At 43.5% G+C, this 18220-nt stretch overlaps 1 protein-coding gene and 1 pseudogene across 2 annotated transcripts in view; both read left to right on the top strand.

Annotated features, from left to right (window-relative positions):
• Window positions 1-320: 320 nt before the first annotated feature.
• Window positions 321-18220, top strand: part of Ints4 (integrator complex subunit 4) — a 110100-nt gene continuing 92200 nt past the window's right edge. Inside the window, exons 1-3 of one of the 2 annotated variants that reach the window (XM_004632533.2) lie at window positions 321-426; window positions 6525-6719; window positions 15367-15484. In XM_004632533.2, the coding sequence (XP_004632590.1) occupies window positions 373-426; window positions 6525-6719; window positions 15367-15484 (367 nt within the window). In that variant the 5' untranslated portion in view covers window positions 321-372. The remainder of the gene's footprint in view (window positions 427-6524; window positions 6720-15366; window positions 15485-18220) is intronic. The other variant, XM_004632534.2, reaches the window with a different exon arrangement.
• On the top strand, window positions 3633-4878 carry LOC105742374 (annotated as a pseudogene).

Raw genomic sequence — 18220 nt, 5'->3', positions numbered from 1 at the left:
CAGCAAACTGCGAGAGCAGCTTCCACTGGAAGCAGTGGAAGCAGTGTAACCTCTTCGGTTACTGTCCACATTAGGCCCGTAGCTCCGCATAATCAGCCTCGCCTCTTCACCTACACTTCCGCCTCCCACAAGCCTGGCGCCCCAGGGGCCGCCTCCTGCCAGTAGTCGCGTTTCCGTTTCCCTGGCGCCCGAGGCAAGGCCGACCAATCGGCTCGGGGATCGGCCGGGCAGTCGAGGGACAGGAAGCAGCGCTCTTTCCCACAGCCTCGCTGCATTGTGGGATCGCGGAGGACTCCGCTGTGGATTCCCGCGGGCGGTGCCTCCTCCGCACCTCCTCCTGTGTACGGAAGCCGGCGCGGCCCGCCCGCAGCTATGGCGGCGCACCTTAAAAAGCGGGTATATGAAGAGTTCACTAAAGTGGTTCAGGTGAGCTCCGGCAGGAACGGCCCCGGGGCCCGCGCGCGGCAGAGGAGTGGTCCGCACGCCAGGCCCTTGGAGCGGGCGCCACAAGCCGGACTGAGGTGGATGCTCAGAGACTGCACGCACGGGCGGGCGGAGTGCAGCCGGTTCATGGGTGGATTCTGACTTTCCTTTTTCTTCGTTTTAAATATTAAGAAGGCACCGTTTACAGATTACAGAACCCTTTTGTTTTGTGTCTCGTTGCTCTGCCCCCCGGTGTGCTCTGTCAGGTGGCTTTTGCATGCATCCTGTCCTACAGAGGTGCACCTCGAGGCTAGCAGCTGGGTGAGGGGATGCAGCTAGTTGGTGCAGGGGAGCTGCGAGCTCCTGGGCTCTGAACTCCCACAAGGTGCGCTGAGTGCAAAGCGGTAGGGAGCTGGACGAGCTGGTCTGGTCTGTAGAGTTCCTTGAGACCCACTCGAAGCGGGCGAGGGTCGCGGGCTTCACCGTTGGACCAGCTTCCCGGGAAGGAGGAGAATACCTTCCCCGCTTGGAGCTGGGCCTCGCCCGTGGGAAAAGCCACTGTGCCCGGTATGTCTCGAAGGAAGAACCTGATCCCAAATAATTCTTGTGTTCTGCTTCTCAGCCTTTAATGGACATACAAATCATTTGGAGGTTGTGATAAAATACAGATTTCATTCAGTAAGTCAGGTGGGGGGGGGGGGTGAGGCAGGATATTGCATTTCTGACCAGCAGCAGTTCATGCCAGTGCATCAGCAGTATCCTTAGAGATTACATTTGTTCCCTCCCTCCCTCCCTTCTTCATTCAGTAAAGTCAGTGGGGGGGGGGGGTGAGGCAGGATATTGCATTTCTGACCAGCAGCAGTTCATGCCAGTGCATCAGCAGTATCCTTAGAGATTACATTTGTTCCCTCCCTCCCTCCCTTCTTCCCTCCCTTTCTCGCTCGGGACCCAACCCACTGCTTGCTCATTCAAAGCGCGCTTTGCCACTGAAGAGTATCCCCAACCCGTTTTATTTCTAAATTTTGACAAGAAGTCTTGGTCTGCTTAAATCTCCCAGATGGGATGTGAATTTGTGATCCTCCCGCCTCAGCTTCCTGAGTAGCTGCGATTATGGATGTGTGTACTCTGCCTGGCCAGTGTGGGCTCCTTGAGGATGGAGCTCATCCCTGGCTCACCCTGGTGCCCACAAGGTGGGCCACTGGCCCTGAGTTATCAGTGGTTGAGTCATAGCAAACACTGGTTTGTTCCTTTTTTGCATATCCATAGGGGGAAAAAAATCTTTCCCAGCTTTTGACCCATTGCAGACCAGAAAACACAGAAGACTGAATTTCTGTAGAATAAGATGGGAATGAGTAAGAATTTTAAGGGAAAAGCTCACGTGTTGATAAACCTTCCCTCCCCCCCAAACAGCTTAGTGGTGTCCATTCATTTTCCTTAATTTTGTGAGTGGTTCTTGTAGTGATGAAACTCGGGCCATGTGTGCTGGTACAAGCCTGTAACCCTAGCAGCCTGGAAGACTGAGGCATGAGGATCCAAAGATTGAGTGTAGCCTGGGCAATTTAGAAAGATTTTGGCCCAAAAAATAAAAATGGCTGGGGATGTAGCTTAGTTCAGAGACCCTGGGTTAAATCCTCAATACCCTCCATCCCCCCCCCCCATCTTAGTGGCGCCCATTCATTTTTCTTTCTGTGAAGAGGGAGAGAGAACTGTTGTGTATTAGTTGCTTATTGTGTATATGTAAAAACAAATGCATTATAATTTAGACTACTTAAAATGTGTTTGGTCCTTTTATAGAAAAAAGGTTTTCTTTTTTCTTCACATTTAAAAGAATGGCTTTAATGAGTGTTTTAATTATACCACAGGTAGGGGAAAGTGGGCTTTAATTAAATACATATCATATAAGAAATTTTTTTTTTAGCTAGTAAGTGATTATTAAATGCAGATTCTCTTTTTTTTTTTTTTTTTTTTTTTTTTGAGACAGGATCAATCGCTTCTCGACCTTTTGGCTAAGATCAGGTGGAGACAGGCTCTTGCTATGCAGTTCAGGCAGGCCTTCAGCTCATTTTTAAAATTTTTTTTTAGTATTTTGCTCAGGGTTTCACTATGCAGCTTGGACTCATAGTGATTTTCCTGTTTTCAAGCCTCCCAGTGCTGGAATTACAGGCATGGGCTGCCACGCCTGGACTCAGTGGCTGGCTCAGCATGCCCAGGGGTGGGGCTGGCACGGCATGTGGTGCCCGGGATCAAACCCTGATCCCTGCGCTTGCCTAAGCAGTTGAGCTCACTTTGCAGCTTTGGCTTGCTGGCTGGTCTTGCAGTGATCCTCTTGACTCACCCTCCCCAGTGCTAGGATCACAGGTGTGAGCCACCATGCCCAACTAAATACAAGTTCTTGTGACTTAAAAGCTTTTGTCTGTTTTTATCATCCAGTCACTGTTCCTTAGCTAGAATGACCTTGACCTCTTCTATATAGAAAAATGAATTTGTAAGGAGGTGATTGCCCAGCACACCAAAATGATGTATTAGATGTTAAGGAAAAAGAGGTGTGTGTGTGTGTGTTTAAGACAGTGTAGCCTAAAAAAAAAAGTGTATCCTAGGCTCGAGATCCTGCTGCCTCAGACTCCTGAGTGCCAGAAACGCAGGTGTGTACCACCATCCTGATTATTTATTTTTATTTATCTTTTATTTTTTAAAATTATTTTTTATTTTTACTTATTTATTAGGTATTTGGTACAGGGTCTCACTATGCAGCTTGAATGCGAGTGATCCTCCTGCTTTCAGCCTCCCCAGCGCTGGGTTTTCAGGCGTGCACCACCACATCCAGTCTTGGTGGCAGTGTGCCCAGGGGCAGAGCTGTTGTGACATTTGATGCCGGAGAGCGAACCCGTCCCTGTGCTTATCTAAGCAGGAGCTTAGTCTGCTGAGCTATCTCACCTGCTCCCTTGACAGAAATTAATGGTTATAGCATTTGTCTTGTGTTAGGATCCTTTTCTGTACCTGTAAACCATGGCCTCACAAAGTCTCTAAGAGTGACAGTTCCTTTTACGTACATTTTCTAGCATGTATAGTATGTAACGAATCTTTTTATGCAGAACTTCGGGAATCTGTTGTATATAATGGATACATCTAAAATAGTTCTATTCCTCGGCAGGGTGGGGCGGGCGAGAACTTCCTCCTGGGCCCGGGCCGCGGCTGGTAGGGGTTAGGGCATGCTTGGGTCTGGCCCGGTCCACCAGGCCACCGTGTCGAAGGTGTCCTTTGAGATCACACTGACATCAGACCTGCAGCTGCCATACAGACTACTGAGTGATCCTGAAAGTACACCTTTCACGGCAGTCTTTATTTATTTATTTAATTTTATTTTTATTTTTTATGGCAGTCTTAAAGTTCTCAGCAGAAGAATTTTAAGTACCTGCAGCAACAAGTGCAATTATTACCAATGATGGAAGAGGAATAAATCCTTTTTTTAAAAAAATATTTTTATTGAGAAACAAATAGCAATGAGATAGTTTCACAACCGATTATTAGTACATTTTCAATAGTTAATACATTGCATATTGTTGTCTTAGTGGTTATTCATTGTACAAGATGCAGACCTGATATCCTGTCTCAAATACTATTAGAACAAACCTCTCTATTGATTGAATTAAGAGAATGGAGCTCTATATCTATCCTAACTATTTTGAGTATACAGATACAAAATGGTCATTCATTTGTATCCCAATTTTTTGGTTAGTTCTGTCAGAGAAGGGCATTCCATTGTCATTTAAATACTGTAGATGCATGAACTCAGCAAAATATCCAAATATAGTCCAGTAGTCCCTAATAGTAGTGGGTTTTCCATAAGACTGTCAATGTCTGAAGTTGTTGACTTGAGCATTGTACAGCTCATTATATTAATATGGCTTTACTTTTTATACTTCATTTTCATACTTTTCTGCTGGATGGTTAAGACCAAGAAAGAGCAAGACCTATATAACAAGAAATGTAACTTATGTATCTGATAAGGTCAGTCAAATCCCCTCAGGATTTAACCTGCAACCCTGTATCTCAGTTTGTAGATCCTTTGTCCGTGTCTGTCATATGGATGAGTTATGGCCATTGCTTGACCAGTTTGCTGTCTGTGAAAGCTTGAGAAAATGTTTTCTCTCCATGTGACTCTTCTTAGGCACACTCTACATCATTGATCACTTTCCTCTGTGGCCCCAAAATCTCCTTGATCAGAAAATTTGGGACACAGTTGAGTTACAGGATGTTACAGTACAGGTTCTCTTATTTCCTGAGTCTTACTGACCTTGAAAGGCTAGGGCCAAAATGTTGGCTGTCCTTGTAGCCCTTTTTCTTCAATTTTTGGTCTGCATAGGCATAAATCCTGCACAGAGTGTTGTAAATGTTTTCCTATAGCATGGTTCAGAATTGAGAATTATCCCTAGAGATGGTGTTGGAAGTTACTAGTATCTGTTGGAAACACGCGATTACCTTTCAGAATAAAAATTGCTGTTTTAGTGAAAACAGGCTTATAACACACAATAAAAGCACCTAAGAGTCAAGGAAACAATGAGTGGTGGCTCTTGTCCCTTCTTGTTTTCTTATTCTTCATGCCAAGAGGAAGAGCCTATGCGTGGACAGTGCCACTGCCACGGAGAGTCACACTGTGGTGACTGCCACTTCACCAGTAGGGATTTCATGTGTGGCATATGGATCATGCACCTATTTTCTTTACCTGAAAAATAATTCTGATAATTTTGTGTGTATACATTTGGAAAATTAAAATTTCTTAAATGTTATTTGTCTTTGAGTTAAAAATGTAGAAAGATTGATTATGGATCATAGATGGCAGTTTGTTTGATAGAATGTTATAGACTCATTCTTAAATACACATTTTGTGGTAAGTATAGTAGACCTACCAATGAGGAGATTTTTTTTCCCCCCAGAACCAGGGATTGAACTCAGGCCCTTGCACTTGCCAGGGAAGTGTTTATTCTACTGAGCCATCTCCGTGGCCTCTAGATCTACCGATAAATATTTAACTTTTTGTCATGTGCAGCTTAAGTTTTTAAGCTTAATGAGTCATAAGTTTTAATTAAATATCAAAGAAACAGAAATTTGAAATAAAATAAAATAGTTCTATTCCTGCTGTGCTGTCCCTCCTCCTGGGGCTCACTGACAGTAATTGAGACTGGACATGGTGGCATGCGCCTGTAATCCCAGCTGTTGGGGAGGCTGAAAACAGGAGATTACTATGAGTCTGAACTACATAGTAAGAACCTGTACCAAAAAGAAAAAAACAAAAAAACCAAAAAACCAAAGATATCGTCTGGCTTTGTTGCCCATGTTGGTCTTGAACTTCTGGACTCAAGCAGTCCTTCTGCTTCAGCCTTCTGATTGCTGGGACTATAGGCACACAGCACGGTATCTAGCTTTGATATTTCTTCCCTGATGGAATAGGTAATTTACATGACCTCTTACCCTAAACTACAACAGTGCTCAGGAATAGGTAGAACAAAAAGTGCGTGTTTTACAAAGAAACTAAGGAATGAAAAGATTCAGTGACTTACCTAAGGTGGCAGAAGCTGGTGAAAGGCCCAATTATGACTCAGTCTGCTGCTCTTTTTTTTTTTTTAAATTTTATTTATTTATTTATTTTGTGTGTGTGTGTGTGTGTGTGTGGCCAGCTCAGCCCACCAGGGGGCGGGACTGGCTGGCATGTGGTGCTGGGGGATTGAACCGCGGTCCCTTTGCTTTGCTAAGTTTGTTCTAAGTAGGTGCTTTAGGCCACTGAGCCATCTCACCAGCCCCTGCTGCTCTTTTTCTAAGGTACTATATTAATTTTTTATGTATTCAGTACAGGGTCTATGGGGTCTCACTACATAGATTGGACTCATAGTGGATTGAACCCTTCTTGCTGTGCTCTGCCTAAGCAGGCGCTTTAGTCTGCTGAGCTATCTGGCCGGCCCTTGGTGCTCTTGTTGTAAGCCTAGGTCTGTTAGCTGAATACTAAGGCATGGGGGAAGACGTTGCATTGAATGAGGCGGAGTTAAGTTTGTGGCTCCGTGCTTTCAGTTGGCTCTTTATGTCTCACTTTCTCTACCTTCTCACAGCAGCAGCAGGAGGAAGTTGCAACTAAGAAACTGCGGCTAACAAAACCAAGTAAATCTGCAGCGCTCCACGTAGACCTGTGCAAAGCCGCCTGCCCCGCAGATGCGCTACAGTACCTGCTGCAGTTCGCCAGGAAGCCAGTCGAGGCAGAAAGTGTGGAGGGCGTGGTCAGGATTCTTCTTGAGCACTACTACAAGGTAACAGGGTTTAGAGTATGTTACTGCATTGTGTCTGCAGAATGCAAATGAATACCAAGGAATTCATTCAGCAAACTTTTGAGACATAGTCCCACTATGTAGTTCATTTTGGCCTTAAACTCACAATGTAGCATGGGCTGGTCGCAGAAACTTGTACCTATTCTTCTAGCTCAGCCTCCTCGGTGCTAGGATTATAAGTGGGTACCACACAGCTTTATGTATGTGTGTGTGTGTGTGTGTGTGTGTGTATTTTTAGTACTGAGGATCAAATCCAGGGCCTTTGTACCAGTTTACACTACATCCTCTGCTGTGTTGTCCAGGCTGGGCTTTGACTCATGATCCTCATGCCCCAGCCTCCCAGAGTGCTGGGATTGTAGGTGTTCAACACCTTGCCTGGTTTAGCCAGCTTTTACTGAGTGTCTTCTATGTGGTAGGCACTGTGGATGCACAAGTAAAATATGCAGATTCTGTCTTTGCAAGCTAGGTGGAGACAGGCATGTGCGCGGTCATATACATCACATGTGGAAGGTCCTGTGAGCTCACGTGTGCAGTGCATGGTGGGAACTCAGAGGCACTGTTAACATCAGCTGAGACTCACCTGTAACCAGTGTCATCTCTAGAGTGTCTTGTCCTTAGCAATTTGCTGGTCCTCTCCGAACTTAAGGCTTTCCTATCCTTTTTAGCCCAGTTCTGTGTATTAAACCATGGGCCTCATTCTTGACACTGAGCTACATCTTAGCTACTTATTATTTTATTTAGAGATGGGATCTTGCTGAGTTACCTTGGTTGTATGCAAACTTGTGCCTCGGTCTCCATGGTAACTGGAATTACAAAGGTGTGCAGCCACCCTCAGCGTGTTACCCCAGCATTTTTTTTAACTTTCTCTTTTAGCAAAGTGGCTTTCCCTCTCAACTCATTTTGGGAGGCAGGTGTTGGGAATTGAACCCAGAGCTTATACCTGCTAAGCATTTGTGTTACCATTGAACTATATACCTACACTCCTTGTTTTTATTTTTAAATACTTTTTGATTGTTTTGAGCCAACATCGTGACATGTAGTTCAGACTGGAAATCACAAGGAAGCCCAGGCTATCCTTGAACTTGTGACATTTTTCCAGCCTCAGCCCCCAGAGTGCTGGAATTACAGGTGTCTTGGGTATTCTTCTCTCATTGCTGGGACAAGGTTTATTCAGCTCACAGCGAGTGGAGGTTTCAGATCATACTCACCTGGCCCCGAGGCAGAGTGGCACATGGCACAGAGCAACCATTCATGGTGTCAGCAAAGAGCGAGAGAGCAGCAGCAGCTCAGACAGCTTAGCAAGCCTCTTTTCTCTCCTAATGTTGTAGCACAAATTACCCAGCCCAGAGCTAGGGTGTAGCACTCACACCTATAGTCCCAGCTTTGGGTCAGGAATCAATCCCAAACTCCAGAAGCCACCCCGTGACTGCATGAGGCTTTGAGGGGACAGCTAGACACAAACCATAATGACAAGTAAGAGCCACAGTGCCTGGCTTTGTATACTTTAAGGGGTTAGACTTAGCACTAATTCAGATCTGACTAAACACAGGAAATATAAACAAGAAAATGAAATTCACAAAGTATTTTTATTCTTTAATTTATACAAGTCTGAAATACAGGAAGAAATGATTTGAACCACCAATTAAAATTTAAAACCTAACAATGAAAATTGTTAGAAAAAAAAAATGTTGATCTCAGGCCAGCCAAATAGTTCAGCAGATTAAAGCACCTGCAAGCAGGCAGGGTCAGGGTTTGATCCAGGGCCTGCCATGCCAGCCCTGCCCCTGGGGCGTGCTGAGACAGCATTTGAGACTGGGCATGGTGGCACATGCCTATAATCCCAGCTCTTGGGAGGCTGTAAACAGGTGGATCACTAGGAGTCTAATCTTGTAGTGAGACCCTAAACACGCTGTAGACCCTTCCCTAAAAAATACAAAGAATACAAAAGTAAATTATTGATCTCACAGAAGAGTAGAGATTACAGTAATGCAAACTACTGAATCTCTATCCCTAGGATTAATAGTAACATTTTGCCAGTTTTTTTTCCTTTTATCCTAATGTTTTCAGGTATCATTGTTTTTCCATAATTAGATTAGTATCTCTGAAAAAGCAAGATTTTTAAAAAAAACCTATCTACTCACATTAAAACAAATTCCTTAATATAATTAAGTTGCCCATATTAAATGAGGCTTTTTTTTTTTTTTAATGTGTTTGGTACAGAGTCTCACTATGCAGCTCAGATTCCTAGTGATCCTCCTATTGTTCAGCCTCCCCAGTGCTGGGATTACAGAGTTGTCCTTTTTTCTTTTTTGTGGCCGCTCAGCCTGCTGTGGGCATGGGGCTGGTGCGGCATGTGGTGTTGGGTATCAGAACACGGTACCTGCAGTTGCATAAACTTGCCTAAGCAGGTCCTTTAAACCACTGAGCTATCTTGCCAGCCAAAGTTGCCCATATTGAGACTTCTTTAGTTAGTTATTCATGAAATATCGTTTTATAAGATGGATGTGCTGGTACATGATTTTTAATCCCAGCACTCTGAAAGGCTAGGGTACGAGAATTGCAAGTTTGAGACTAACCTGTGCAGTTTAGCAATTTAGTGAGACCCTATCTCAAAAATAAATAGGGTCTCCCCCCACCAAAAAAAAAAAAAAAAAAATAGGGCCAGTGAGATAGCTCAGTGGAATAAGCGCCTGCTTAGGCAAGTGAGGGGACCACATGCTGCTGGCCCTGGCCCTGGCCCCAGGTGCACTGAGCTGGCCATCTGAGACCAGATGGGGGGATGCATACCTAAAATCCCAGCACTGGGGTGGCTAAAAACAGGAAGATCATTACGAATCAGACCTACATAGTGAGAACCACTACCAAATACATAAAAAAGCAAACAGCAACAATAACAACCAAAAAAAAAAAAAAAAAAAAAAAAAAAAAAAAAAAAAAAAGAAAGAAAGAAAGGCTGGGGATATAGCTCAAGTATGAGTTCTCTGGGTTCAATCCCCTGTACTACATCTTTTTTTTTTTTTTAAACATTTATTTATTTATTAGTGTGTGTGTGTGTGCGTGTGTGTGTGCGTGCATGCACGCTGCCAGCTCAGCCCACCTGGGGGCGGGGCTGGCTGGCATGTGGTGCTGGGGGATCGAACTGCGGTCCCTGTGCTTTGCCAAGCTAGTTCCAAGTAGGTGCTTTAGTCCACTGAGCCATCTCACCAGCCCTGTACTACATCTTAAAAAACAAGGCTTACAATTGAATTGTGTTTAAATTGGAATGCAAACACATGCTATTTGGTCTTTAAGGAAAATAATGCCTGTGGTCTCAGTACTCAGGAGGATCATGAATATTCTAGAGACATTGCTCTGAAAAAACTGCATTAGTTGCTTTGTAAAATGGCTTGTTTTCTGAATTTGTTTTCTTGGAGGCTTTCTCAGTCTTACGTATTTGCTATAAACTGGAAGTTAGACCTGTAGGCTTTGTTAGATTCAGATTAAGTGCATACCCCCCCCACTTTTTTTTTTTTTTTTTTTTTTTTTTTTTTAAAGTGTCTCCCTGTGCAGTTGAGCCTGGCCTTGAGCTCCCTATATAGCCTGGGCTGGCCTCAAACTCACAGCGATCTCCCTGTGAGTCTTTTTAACCAGTAGAATTTGGTGGCATGATTCTTAGCTGTCTTGTGTGTATGCCTGTATGCATCTCCCTGTCCTTTCTGTCTTTCCCATCCTAGCTCTTCTTCCCTTTTGAGCAACTTCTCTCACACTATTTCTTTGAGGTCTGTCTTTACCTGGTCAATTTTGTATTGAAACTCTTTATTGTCCTAGCACTTTCTTTTTCTTGCTTTATTTGGCACAGGACTAGAATTTGGGTCCCTGCACTTGCCGGGCAGGCACTTGTGCGGCTGGGCTATATCGTTGGTCTTGTCCTAGCACTCTTTTACGTGCGTTGATTTTGTGTTCTTCATAGCACTTGCCATTTTCCCATGGTGTATTATATTTTTTCATTTATTATATTTTTGTTTACTTCCCTGTACTAGAACATAAGCTTTCAAGGATGGATTTTAAATTTTTAATATTTATTTGTTTATTTATGAGACAGGATCTCACTGTGTAGCCCAGGCTGGCCTTGAACTCACGGTAATCCTCCTGCCTCAGACTCCCATGTGCCACCATGCTCAGTGGGTTTTTAATTCTTAAACTGATGATGTATGTACAGTACCAAAAACAGTGACTGTTAAAAGAAATAGTGAATGAACTAGTTAACGAATGAATGCAGTACTTTTCACTCAGCTAGCAACTGTTTATTGTGTCAGGCTTTGTTCTGTACATTGGACAGTACCGTGTTAGTACACTTGTTAGCTCTTGTATATTGCCGTAGTTTATCATATGTGTCTATCTCCTGTAAGTTTTTTTTAAGACAAAGTCTTGCTGGGAGTGGTGGCTCAAGGCTGAGGCAGGAGGGTCACTGTGAATTCAAGACCAGCATGGGCTACAAAGTGACCTCAAGGCCAGCTTGAATTGCATAGGGAGACCCTGTTTCAAACCGCCCCCCCCCCAAAAAAAAGAAAGTCTTGTTGTAATGCAGGGTAGCCTTGAGCTTAAGATTTTCCTGCCTCCGCCTACTGACTGCTAGGATTGTAGGCATGTGTCACTATGCTTGATGTCTATGCCCTTTAGATTTGGAGCCTGGAAATACCCTGAACCATGGTACAGGATTAATAAATGTTTCACTCCATTCATGTAAAGTGCTTAACTTTAGTGTACCAGTTTCTGCTCTCACGGTGTTGTCAGTCTCAGTGATCTATTTTCACTTAACTGTCTGCCTGGTTGTATCTGCCTTTGTTCTTATATAACTCTGCTACCAGTAATCATCTATAATAATCCTTTGTTTGTTTGTTTGTTTTTCGGAGCTGGGGATTGAACGCAGGCCCTTGTGCTTGCCAGGAAAGCGCTTATTCTACTGAGCCATCTCCCTGGCCCCTATAATACTTCCAAGAACAGTTAGTGTTTAATCGACTTGGAATTTATAAAACTCCTTTCACTGGAGATATTTTATTTAGTACTGCCTGATGACAGTATCGTTATCACTATATTCCAGATAAGGAACTAGGCACAAAGTAGCTTAGTATCCAAGATCATGTATCCATTGAATAGGAGCTCTGGATAGTTTTTTTTTTTTTTTTTTTTTGAGACAGGGTCTCACTTTGTAGTCCAGATTGTCCTTAAACTTGCATCGATCTTCCTGCATCAGCCTCCTTGAGAGCTGGGATTATAGGCATATACCACCATGCGCAGATGAATAATTTTTTTTTAAAATGTATTTGGTACAGGGTCTCACTACACAGCTCAGATTCGTAACCATCCTTGCTTTCACCCTCCCCAGTGCTGGGATTACATGTGCCCTGACTCGATCTGAGTTCATCACGATGCGGGGCAGGGAGGGGGTGCAACATGTAGTGCTTGGAATCAAACCCTGGTCCCTGTGTTTGCCTAAGCACACTTAGTCCACTGAGCTAGCTCACTGGCCCTTGGATATTTTTTAAAAAGCTTTCTGTTATAGAATTTCAAATATAGGTAAGTACAGTAAGGGAAAATGGTTTAATGAATTCTCAAGTACTCATACTCGGCCACAGAAGTTAACATTTCGTGGTCAAACTTGGTTGTCTCTCCTCCTCCCCTCCTCCACATCAGCCTCTTCCATTCTCACCCTCTCCCAAGAGATGCTTTGTCAGACAGAGTCTTTGGCATCATATTTTATGTGTAAAGGAAGGATGAGGAGTTTTTATGCAAGCATACTCATAATGCTGTTATTGTATTTTTTAAAAAAGTGATTCCAGTTGTTGTGATGCCCCACCCCAGGCATTGTAGTCTGGCTGCCTGCATTGATCTGGCAGACTTGAGCTCCACAGGGAATCGGGAGGGCGCCCAGGGGTCCAGCTCTAGTTTGGTGACCAGGATGCTTCTGTTCTGCTCAGAACTGTGGTATCATGCATTTTTGTGAATAAACTACACTGGATCAGCTTTCTTCGTGAGGTGTCAGGGCAGGGCCTTGCTATGTAGTTGAGGTGGCCTTGAACCCACTGTGTGGCCCACAGTGTGATCCTCCGTAGTCCTGGGATTACAACTATGCACCACCACACCTGGTTTATTTCTTTACTTTTGTGGTCAAGCTGCAATGTCTAAACTTATATCATGGGCTGGTGAGATGGCTCAGTGGTCTAAAGCACCTACCTAGAACAAGCTAAGCTAAAGCACAGAGACCACGGTTCAATCCCCCAGCACCACGTGCCAGCCAGCCCCGCCCCCTGGTGGGCTGAGCTGGCCACACACACACACACACACACACACAAATAAATAAAATTAAAAAAAACCCCAACTTATTTCATGCAGGACTTTTGTTGTTGTTAGAGGCAGGGTCCGCTATGCAAGTAGTTTAGGCTGGCATTGAACTTGTGGCAGTCTTTCTGCCTCAGCCTCCCAAGTGCTGTGATTGCAAGCATATGCTACCATGTCTGGCAAACTTTTGTAAAGAATCCACATGAATAAAGACTCAATAAGTCCGAAATTCTTTCAATTTTCTTTTCTTTCACTTTTTGAAATTGTACTACGGCTGGCCAAATAGCTCAGCAGATTAAAGTGCCTGCAGGCAGGTGCAGGGGCCAGGGGTTTGATCCCTGGGCCTGCGATGCTGGTCCTGCCCCCAGGGCTTGCTGAGATGGCAATTGAGACTGGGTGTGGTGGCATGCACATGTAGTCCCAGCTCTTGGGAGGCTGTAGACAGGCAAATCACTATGAGTCTGATCTAGTAGTGAGACTCCAAATGCCCTGTAGACCCTTCCCTAAAATACCAAAACCAAAACCAAACCAAAACAAAAAAACCCCCTTGTCTTAGAAAAAGGTGGTGGTAGTGGGGAAGACTAGGGTATAGTTGATTGGCAGAGCACTTTGCTAGGATTTGTAAAGCCGTAGGTTTAATTCCCAGTATTGGAGAAAAAAAGAAAAAGAGAAGAAAAAACAAAGAATGTAACATTGCAACTTAAACTAGAAAAAAGGACAAATTAAACCTAAACTTTGCAGAAGGAAGGAAGGAAGGAATATAAGATACTGATTCCGGCTGTCAGCCATGTGCTCTTTCTGCTCTTCGTTTCCTTTGAGAAGCTCTGAGGGAATGTCGGAGAGTTAATTAGCTCTTTGGGAGGCGCACTCACAGACACGATGTAGACCAAGCCTCTTTTCTTTCTGCCCCAACTTACCCTTAGAGGAAAGTCTCTGGAAAAAGCCCTTCAGACGTTGTGTGTGTGCGTGAGGTCTTCAGGTCTTTGGCTTCCCGGATGCTGCCTACGCCCCTTCTTTCAGCCTCCCGGTCACTGCCTTAAATCTAGGTGGTGTGTTGGGTGTTGGTCACATCTGGGGAGCACTTGTTCCATCTATTGAGTTTACATTGAAGCTTTTTACTTTTGATATAGAAAGATGATCTCATTTCAGCACTGGAAAGGTGCCTTCCCTTCTCCATTTCATGTTTGCTATTTATTTTTGGATGCAAGGTCTCCCTCCACGCCAGGGCAAACTTACACTTGGGATGCTCTTGACTCAGCCTCCCTTTGCTGGGCTTACAGTGTGTGCTACCATACTTGTTCTGTTGAACATCTTTTTAGTGTCAAGCATGTTTGAGTATAAAGATGAGCAAAGGGACATGTTTCTTTTGGTCTTGGGGAGAAATCTCTCACTGTAGGAATCGTGGTGCTTTTTTTTTTTAATTCTAATTTTTTTTTTAAGAGAAGGTTTTACTGTGTAGTTCAGACAGGCCTTGAACTCACTTTGTAGCCCAGGCTGGCCATAGCTCATGGGAATCCTCCTGCCTCAACCTCTGGAGTGCTGGGATTACAGTTGTGCACCACCATGCCCAGCCTTGGTGCTTTTTAGAAATCACTTCCCATTTTTAAGGGCCAGTCTAGGACCTAGGCAAGTGACCTGTACTCAGCCAGCTATACTTGCCTACCTCAGCCTTCTTCCTTTCTTTTATTTTTATTTCTGGTATTGGGATTACACCAAGGGCCTTTGTACTGAGCTATATCGCAGCCCTTTTAAAATATTTTATTTTGAGACAGGGTCTCTCTAAGTCACTAGTTAGCAAGGGTGGGTTCAAACTTGTGATCCTCCTGCCTTAGCCTCCCATTGTGCTAGGAATACAGGCATGCCCTACCATGCCTTGCTAATGCCCCAGCCTTCTAAACAAGACCTGGTCATTTGAAAAAAGTAGAGTTTGTGATTCATTTGGGTGATAACAGTGGTAGTTGCACTCATTTCAGAGTAGTGGTAGGGCAGACATTTTGGGTTCTTGATGCTTCAGTGGCGGCCGTGACTCCTGTCTCACGTGACTGCGCGGGGCTGGGCGGGTGCCACTGGCTGTGGGTTGGAGCTTAGTGCCATGAGGAAGGCATGACAACATTCCCACTCATTTTGCAGTGCTGTATCAAGGCGTAATGTTCTGATTGAGGAAAGTCTGTCTCTTGAAGTGCACAAAGTTAGCTTTGCAGGAGTGCAGCCCTAGAATACTTGGATCCTTGTTGAGTCCTTAGTTTCCCATTTTCCTGTTTGTTTATCTGACAGTGCAGCATCGAGATAACAGCTGCTTTTTTTGTTCCAGGAAACCGATCCTTCGGTGAGACTGAAAATTGCATCGTTGTTGGGTTTACTATCAAAGACTGCAGGATTTTCACCAGACTGCATTATCGATGACGCCATTAACATACTGCAGAACGAAAGTAAGTTGCAATTAAAAGCTGTGTAGTCAGAGTAGACGCTTTGATCTAGAATCTAGAACAAATTTTTGTGTTGGTTTTTATTGAGAAGTTTGAGGATGATTTAGTAAAACTGTATGTATGTATGCATTTTTTATTTATTTTTTGAGACAGTCTTGCTTTTTAGGTCAGGCTACCCTGGAACTCTCTGAAATCCTCCTGCCTCAGTCTCCTGATGTTGGGATAATAGGCATGTGCTACCATGCTTGGCAGTTTTATTTTTTAAAACTTTCAGTTATTTATTTTGAGGAAGGGTCTCACTGTGTCAAGTTCAGGCTGACCTTGAACTCCATGCAATCCTCTTGCCTCAGCTTCCCGAGTGCTGGGATTACAGGTGTGTGTTACCATGCCTGGCATAACTGTCATTTGTTGATCTTTGTCAAGTGCCATACAGATAAGGTAGATTACTTAAAACAGGAAATAGATGTTATTATCTCAGTTTTTAAATTTTTTTAATGTGTTCAGTACAGGGTCTCACTACACAGCTTGGACTCCTAGTGATCTTCCTGTCTCAGCCTCTCCAGTGCTGGGATTACAGGTGTGTGCCACCATGCCTGGTCTTGGTGGCCAGCTCAGTGTGCCCAGGGGCAGGGCTGGCATGGCATGTGGTGCTGGGGATCAAACCCTGGTCCCTGTGCTTGCCTAAGCGGGCGCTTAGTCTTCTGAGCTATCTCACTGGCCCTATTGTCTCGGTTTTATAGGTGAGAAGATTAAAGCTCAGATTAGCTACTGGCTTATTGATTGTTGTGTAGTATCTAGTAGAGCTGATGCTTTGTTCTGTGTCCTATACTAACTCAGAAGCCTTGATTGCTAATGTTTCAGTGATGGGGCCCAGGACAGGTGAGAATCCACAAAGTGACCTTGCTCAGGTCCCATCTGCTCTTACTTTGCTGATGTCCACTTAAGGACATTTTCAGTGTTTAGGTGAAGAAGAAAAGTGTTTCATCTTTTTTATTTCTTGGTTATCTAGTTTTGTGTACTTACAGATTCTTTCATGGAACAAGTGCAAGGTCCTGAGTTTGGTCCCCAGTACCGCAAAGAAAAAGCAGATTGTTTCACAGAATTAATGCAATTGTCGTTGTCTAAATATTTTAAAAATTTAAAAAAGAAAATTCATTGCTATATTTATAAATATTATGACTTTATTCAGTAGAATTAATTGCTTATAGTTTCAAAGAATAGCCCTTTCAAAAAAAAAAAAAAGAATAGCCCTTTCATTTTTGTACTTTGAGACAAGGCCTCCCTATGTAGCTCAAGCTGGCTAAAGCTGGAAGATTGCATGTTGAGACCAACATGTGTAATTTATCAACCTAGTGTGACTCTGTTTCAAAATGAAAAATTAAAAAGGATTGGGGATATAGGTCTGCACAGAGGCCCTTAGTTGGAACGCCATTATTACAGTAAGGAAGGGACAGGAAGCCAACTTTTTTTTTTCACCTTTTTGAATTTTTTTTTTTTTTTTTTTTTAATGTAATGATTATTAGAACAATTAAATGCTTTATTACATTGCTTACTGAGACAGTGTTTGTGAGTGTGGAATCATTTGTGTACTTGAAGGAAAAGAAAAAGGAAAAAATAATTCTCATAGGCAGTTGAAGAGAAGTGCCATGTAAGAATGCTTTCCCACACTGGTCGCACATATGGAGTTTCTCATCAGTGTGAGTTTTTTCCTATACATAGTGGGTACTGTAGGTCCTAAAGGCTTTCTCACATCCTCTACATTTATAAGGTTTCTGTCCAGTGTGAGTTATTCCAAGGGAAGTACAATATGAGAACACTTTCCCACATTGCTCACACAAGTAGGGTTTCTCACCACTGTGAGTTCTTCATGTACCTGAAATTCACTGAGACTCCTGAAATCTTTCCCATCTTGCTTACATATACAGCATTTTTCTGCAGAGTGAATTCTTTCATGTTTTCAAAGGTTTTTGAAACAACTAAAGATTTTCAAACATGTTATGTATATATCAGGTTCCTCTTCTTTGTTTGAATCCGTGTTTTGAAAGGGAAGTAGAATGTTTGAAGGCTTTCCCAGATTGCTTGCATTTGTAGGGTTTCTCTTCAGTGTATGTCCTATCAACCTTCTCAAAGCTCTTGAGATAAGTGAAGCGTTTTCCATGTCCCTTAGATTTACATGGCTTCTCTCTGTATTTCTGCTTCTCATACAGTTTGTGTCTACTGTGAGCTCTGAAGGGCAGTTTTGGATGAATGGCTACAGAGGACTTCTCCACACACATGACTTTCACATGGTTGTAGTCTAGTTTTCTTGTTTAAAGCGTGATCTTGCTGGGTGTGGTGGCACACATCTATAATCCCAGCAGTTGGGAGGCTGAGGCAGGAGGATCCTTGGGAGTTCAAGGCCGGACTGGGCTACAAAATGAGTTCAAGGTTAGTCTGAACTGCACACTGAGACTAAGTCTCAAAATGACAAAAAGGAAAGAAAAGAACCATGATCTGGAGCCTGTACTTCTGAAGATTTGAAGAATGCTGTGCACTGACTATCTTCTTCTTTATATTCACTCCCACAAGCTGACTGTAAATTTCTGCCAGGATCTTTGTACTGATCTTTTTTTTTTTTAAAGGCCATTTTTTATTTATTTATTTTATTTATTTATTTATTTTTTTAAACATTTATTTAGTGTGTGTGTGTGTGTGTGTGTGTGTGTTCGTGTGTGTGTGGGGGGGGGGCCGGCTCAGCCC

Source organism: Octodon degus, unplaced genomic scaffold (assembly GCF_000260255.1).
Source record: "Octodon degus isolate 3935 unplaced genomic scaffold, OctDeg1.0 scaffold00049, whole genome shotgun sequence".
Taxonomy (NCBI): Eukaryota; Metazoa; Chordata; class Mammalia; order Rodentia; family Octodontidae; genus Octodon; species Octodon degus.
This window is presented reverse-complemented; position numbering and strand designations above follow the sequence as displayed.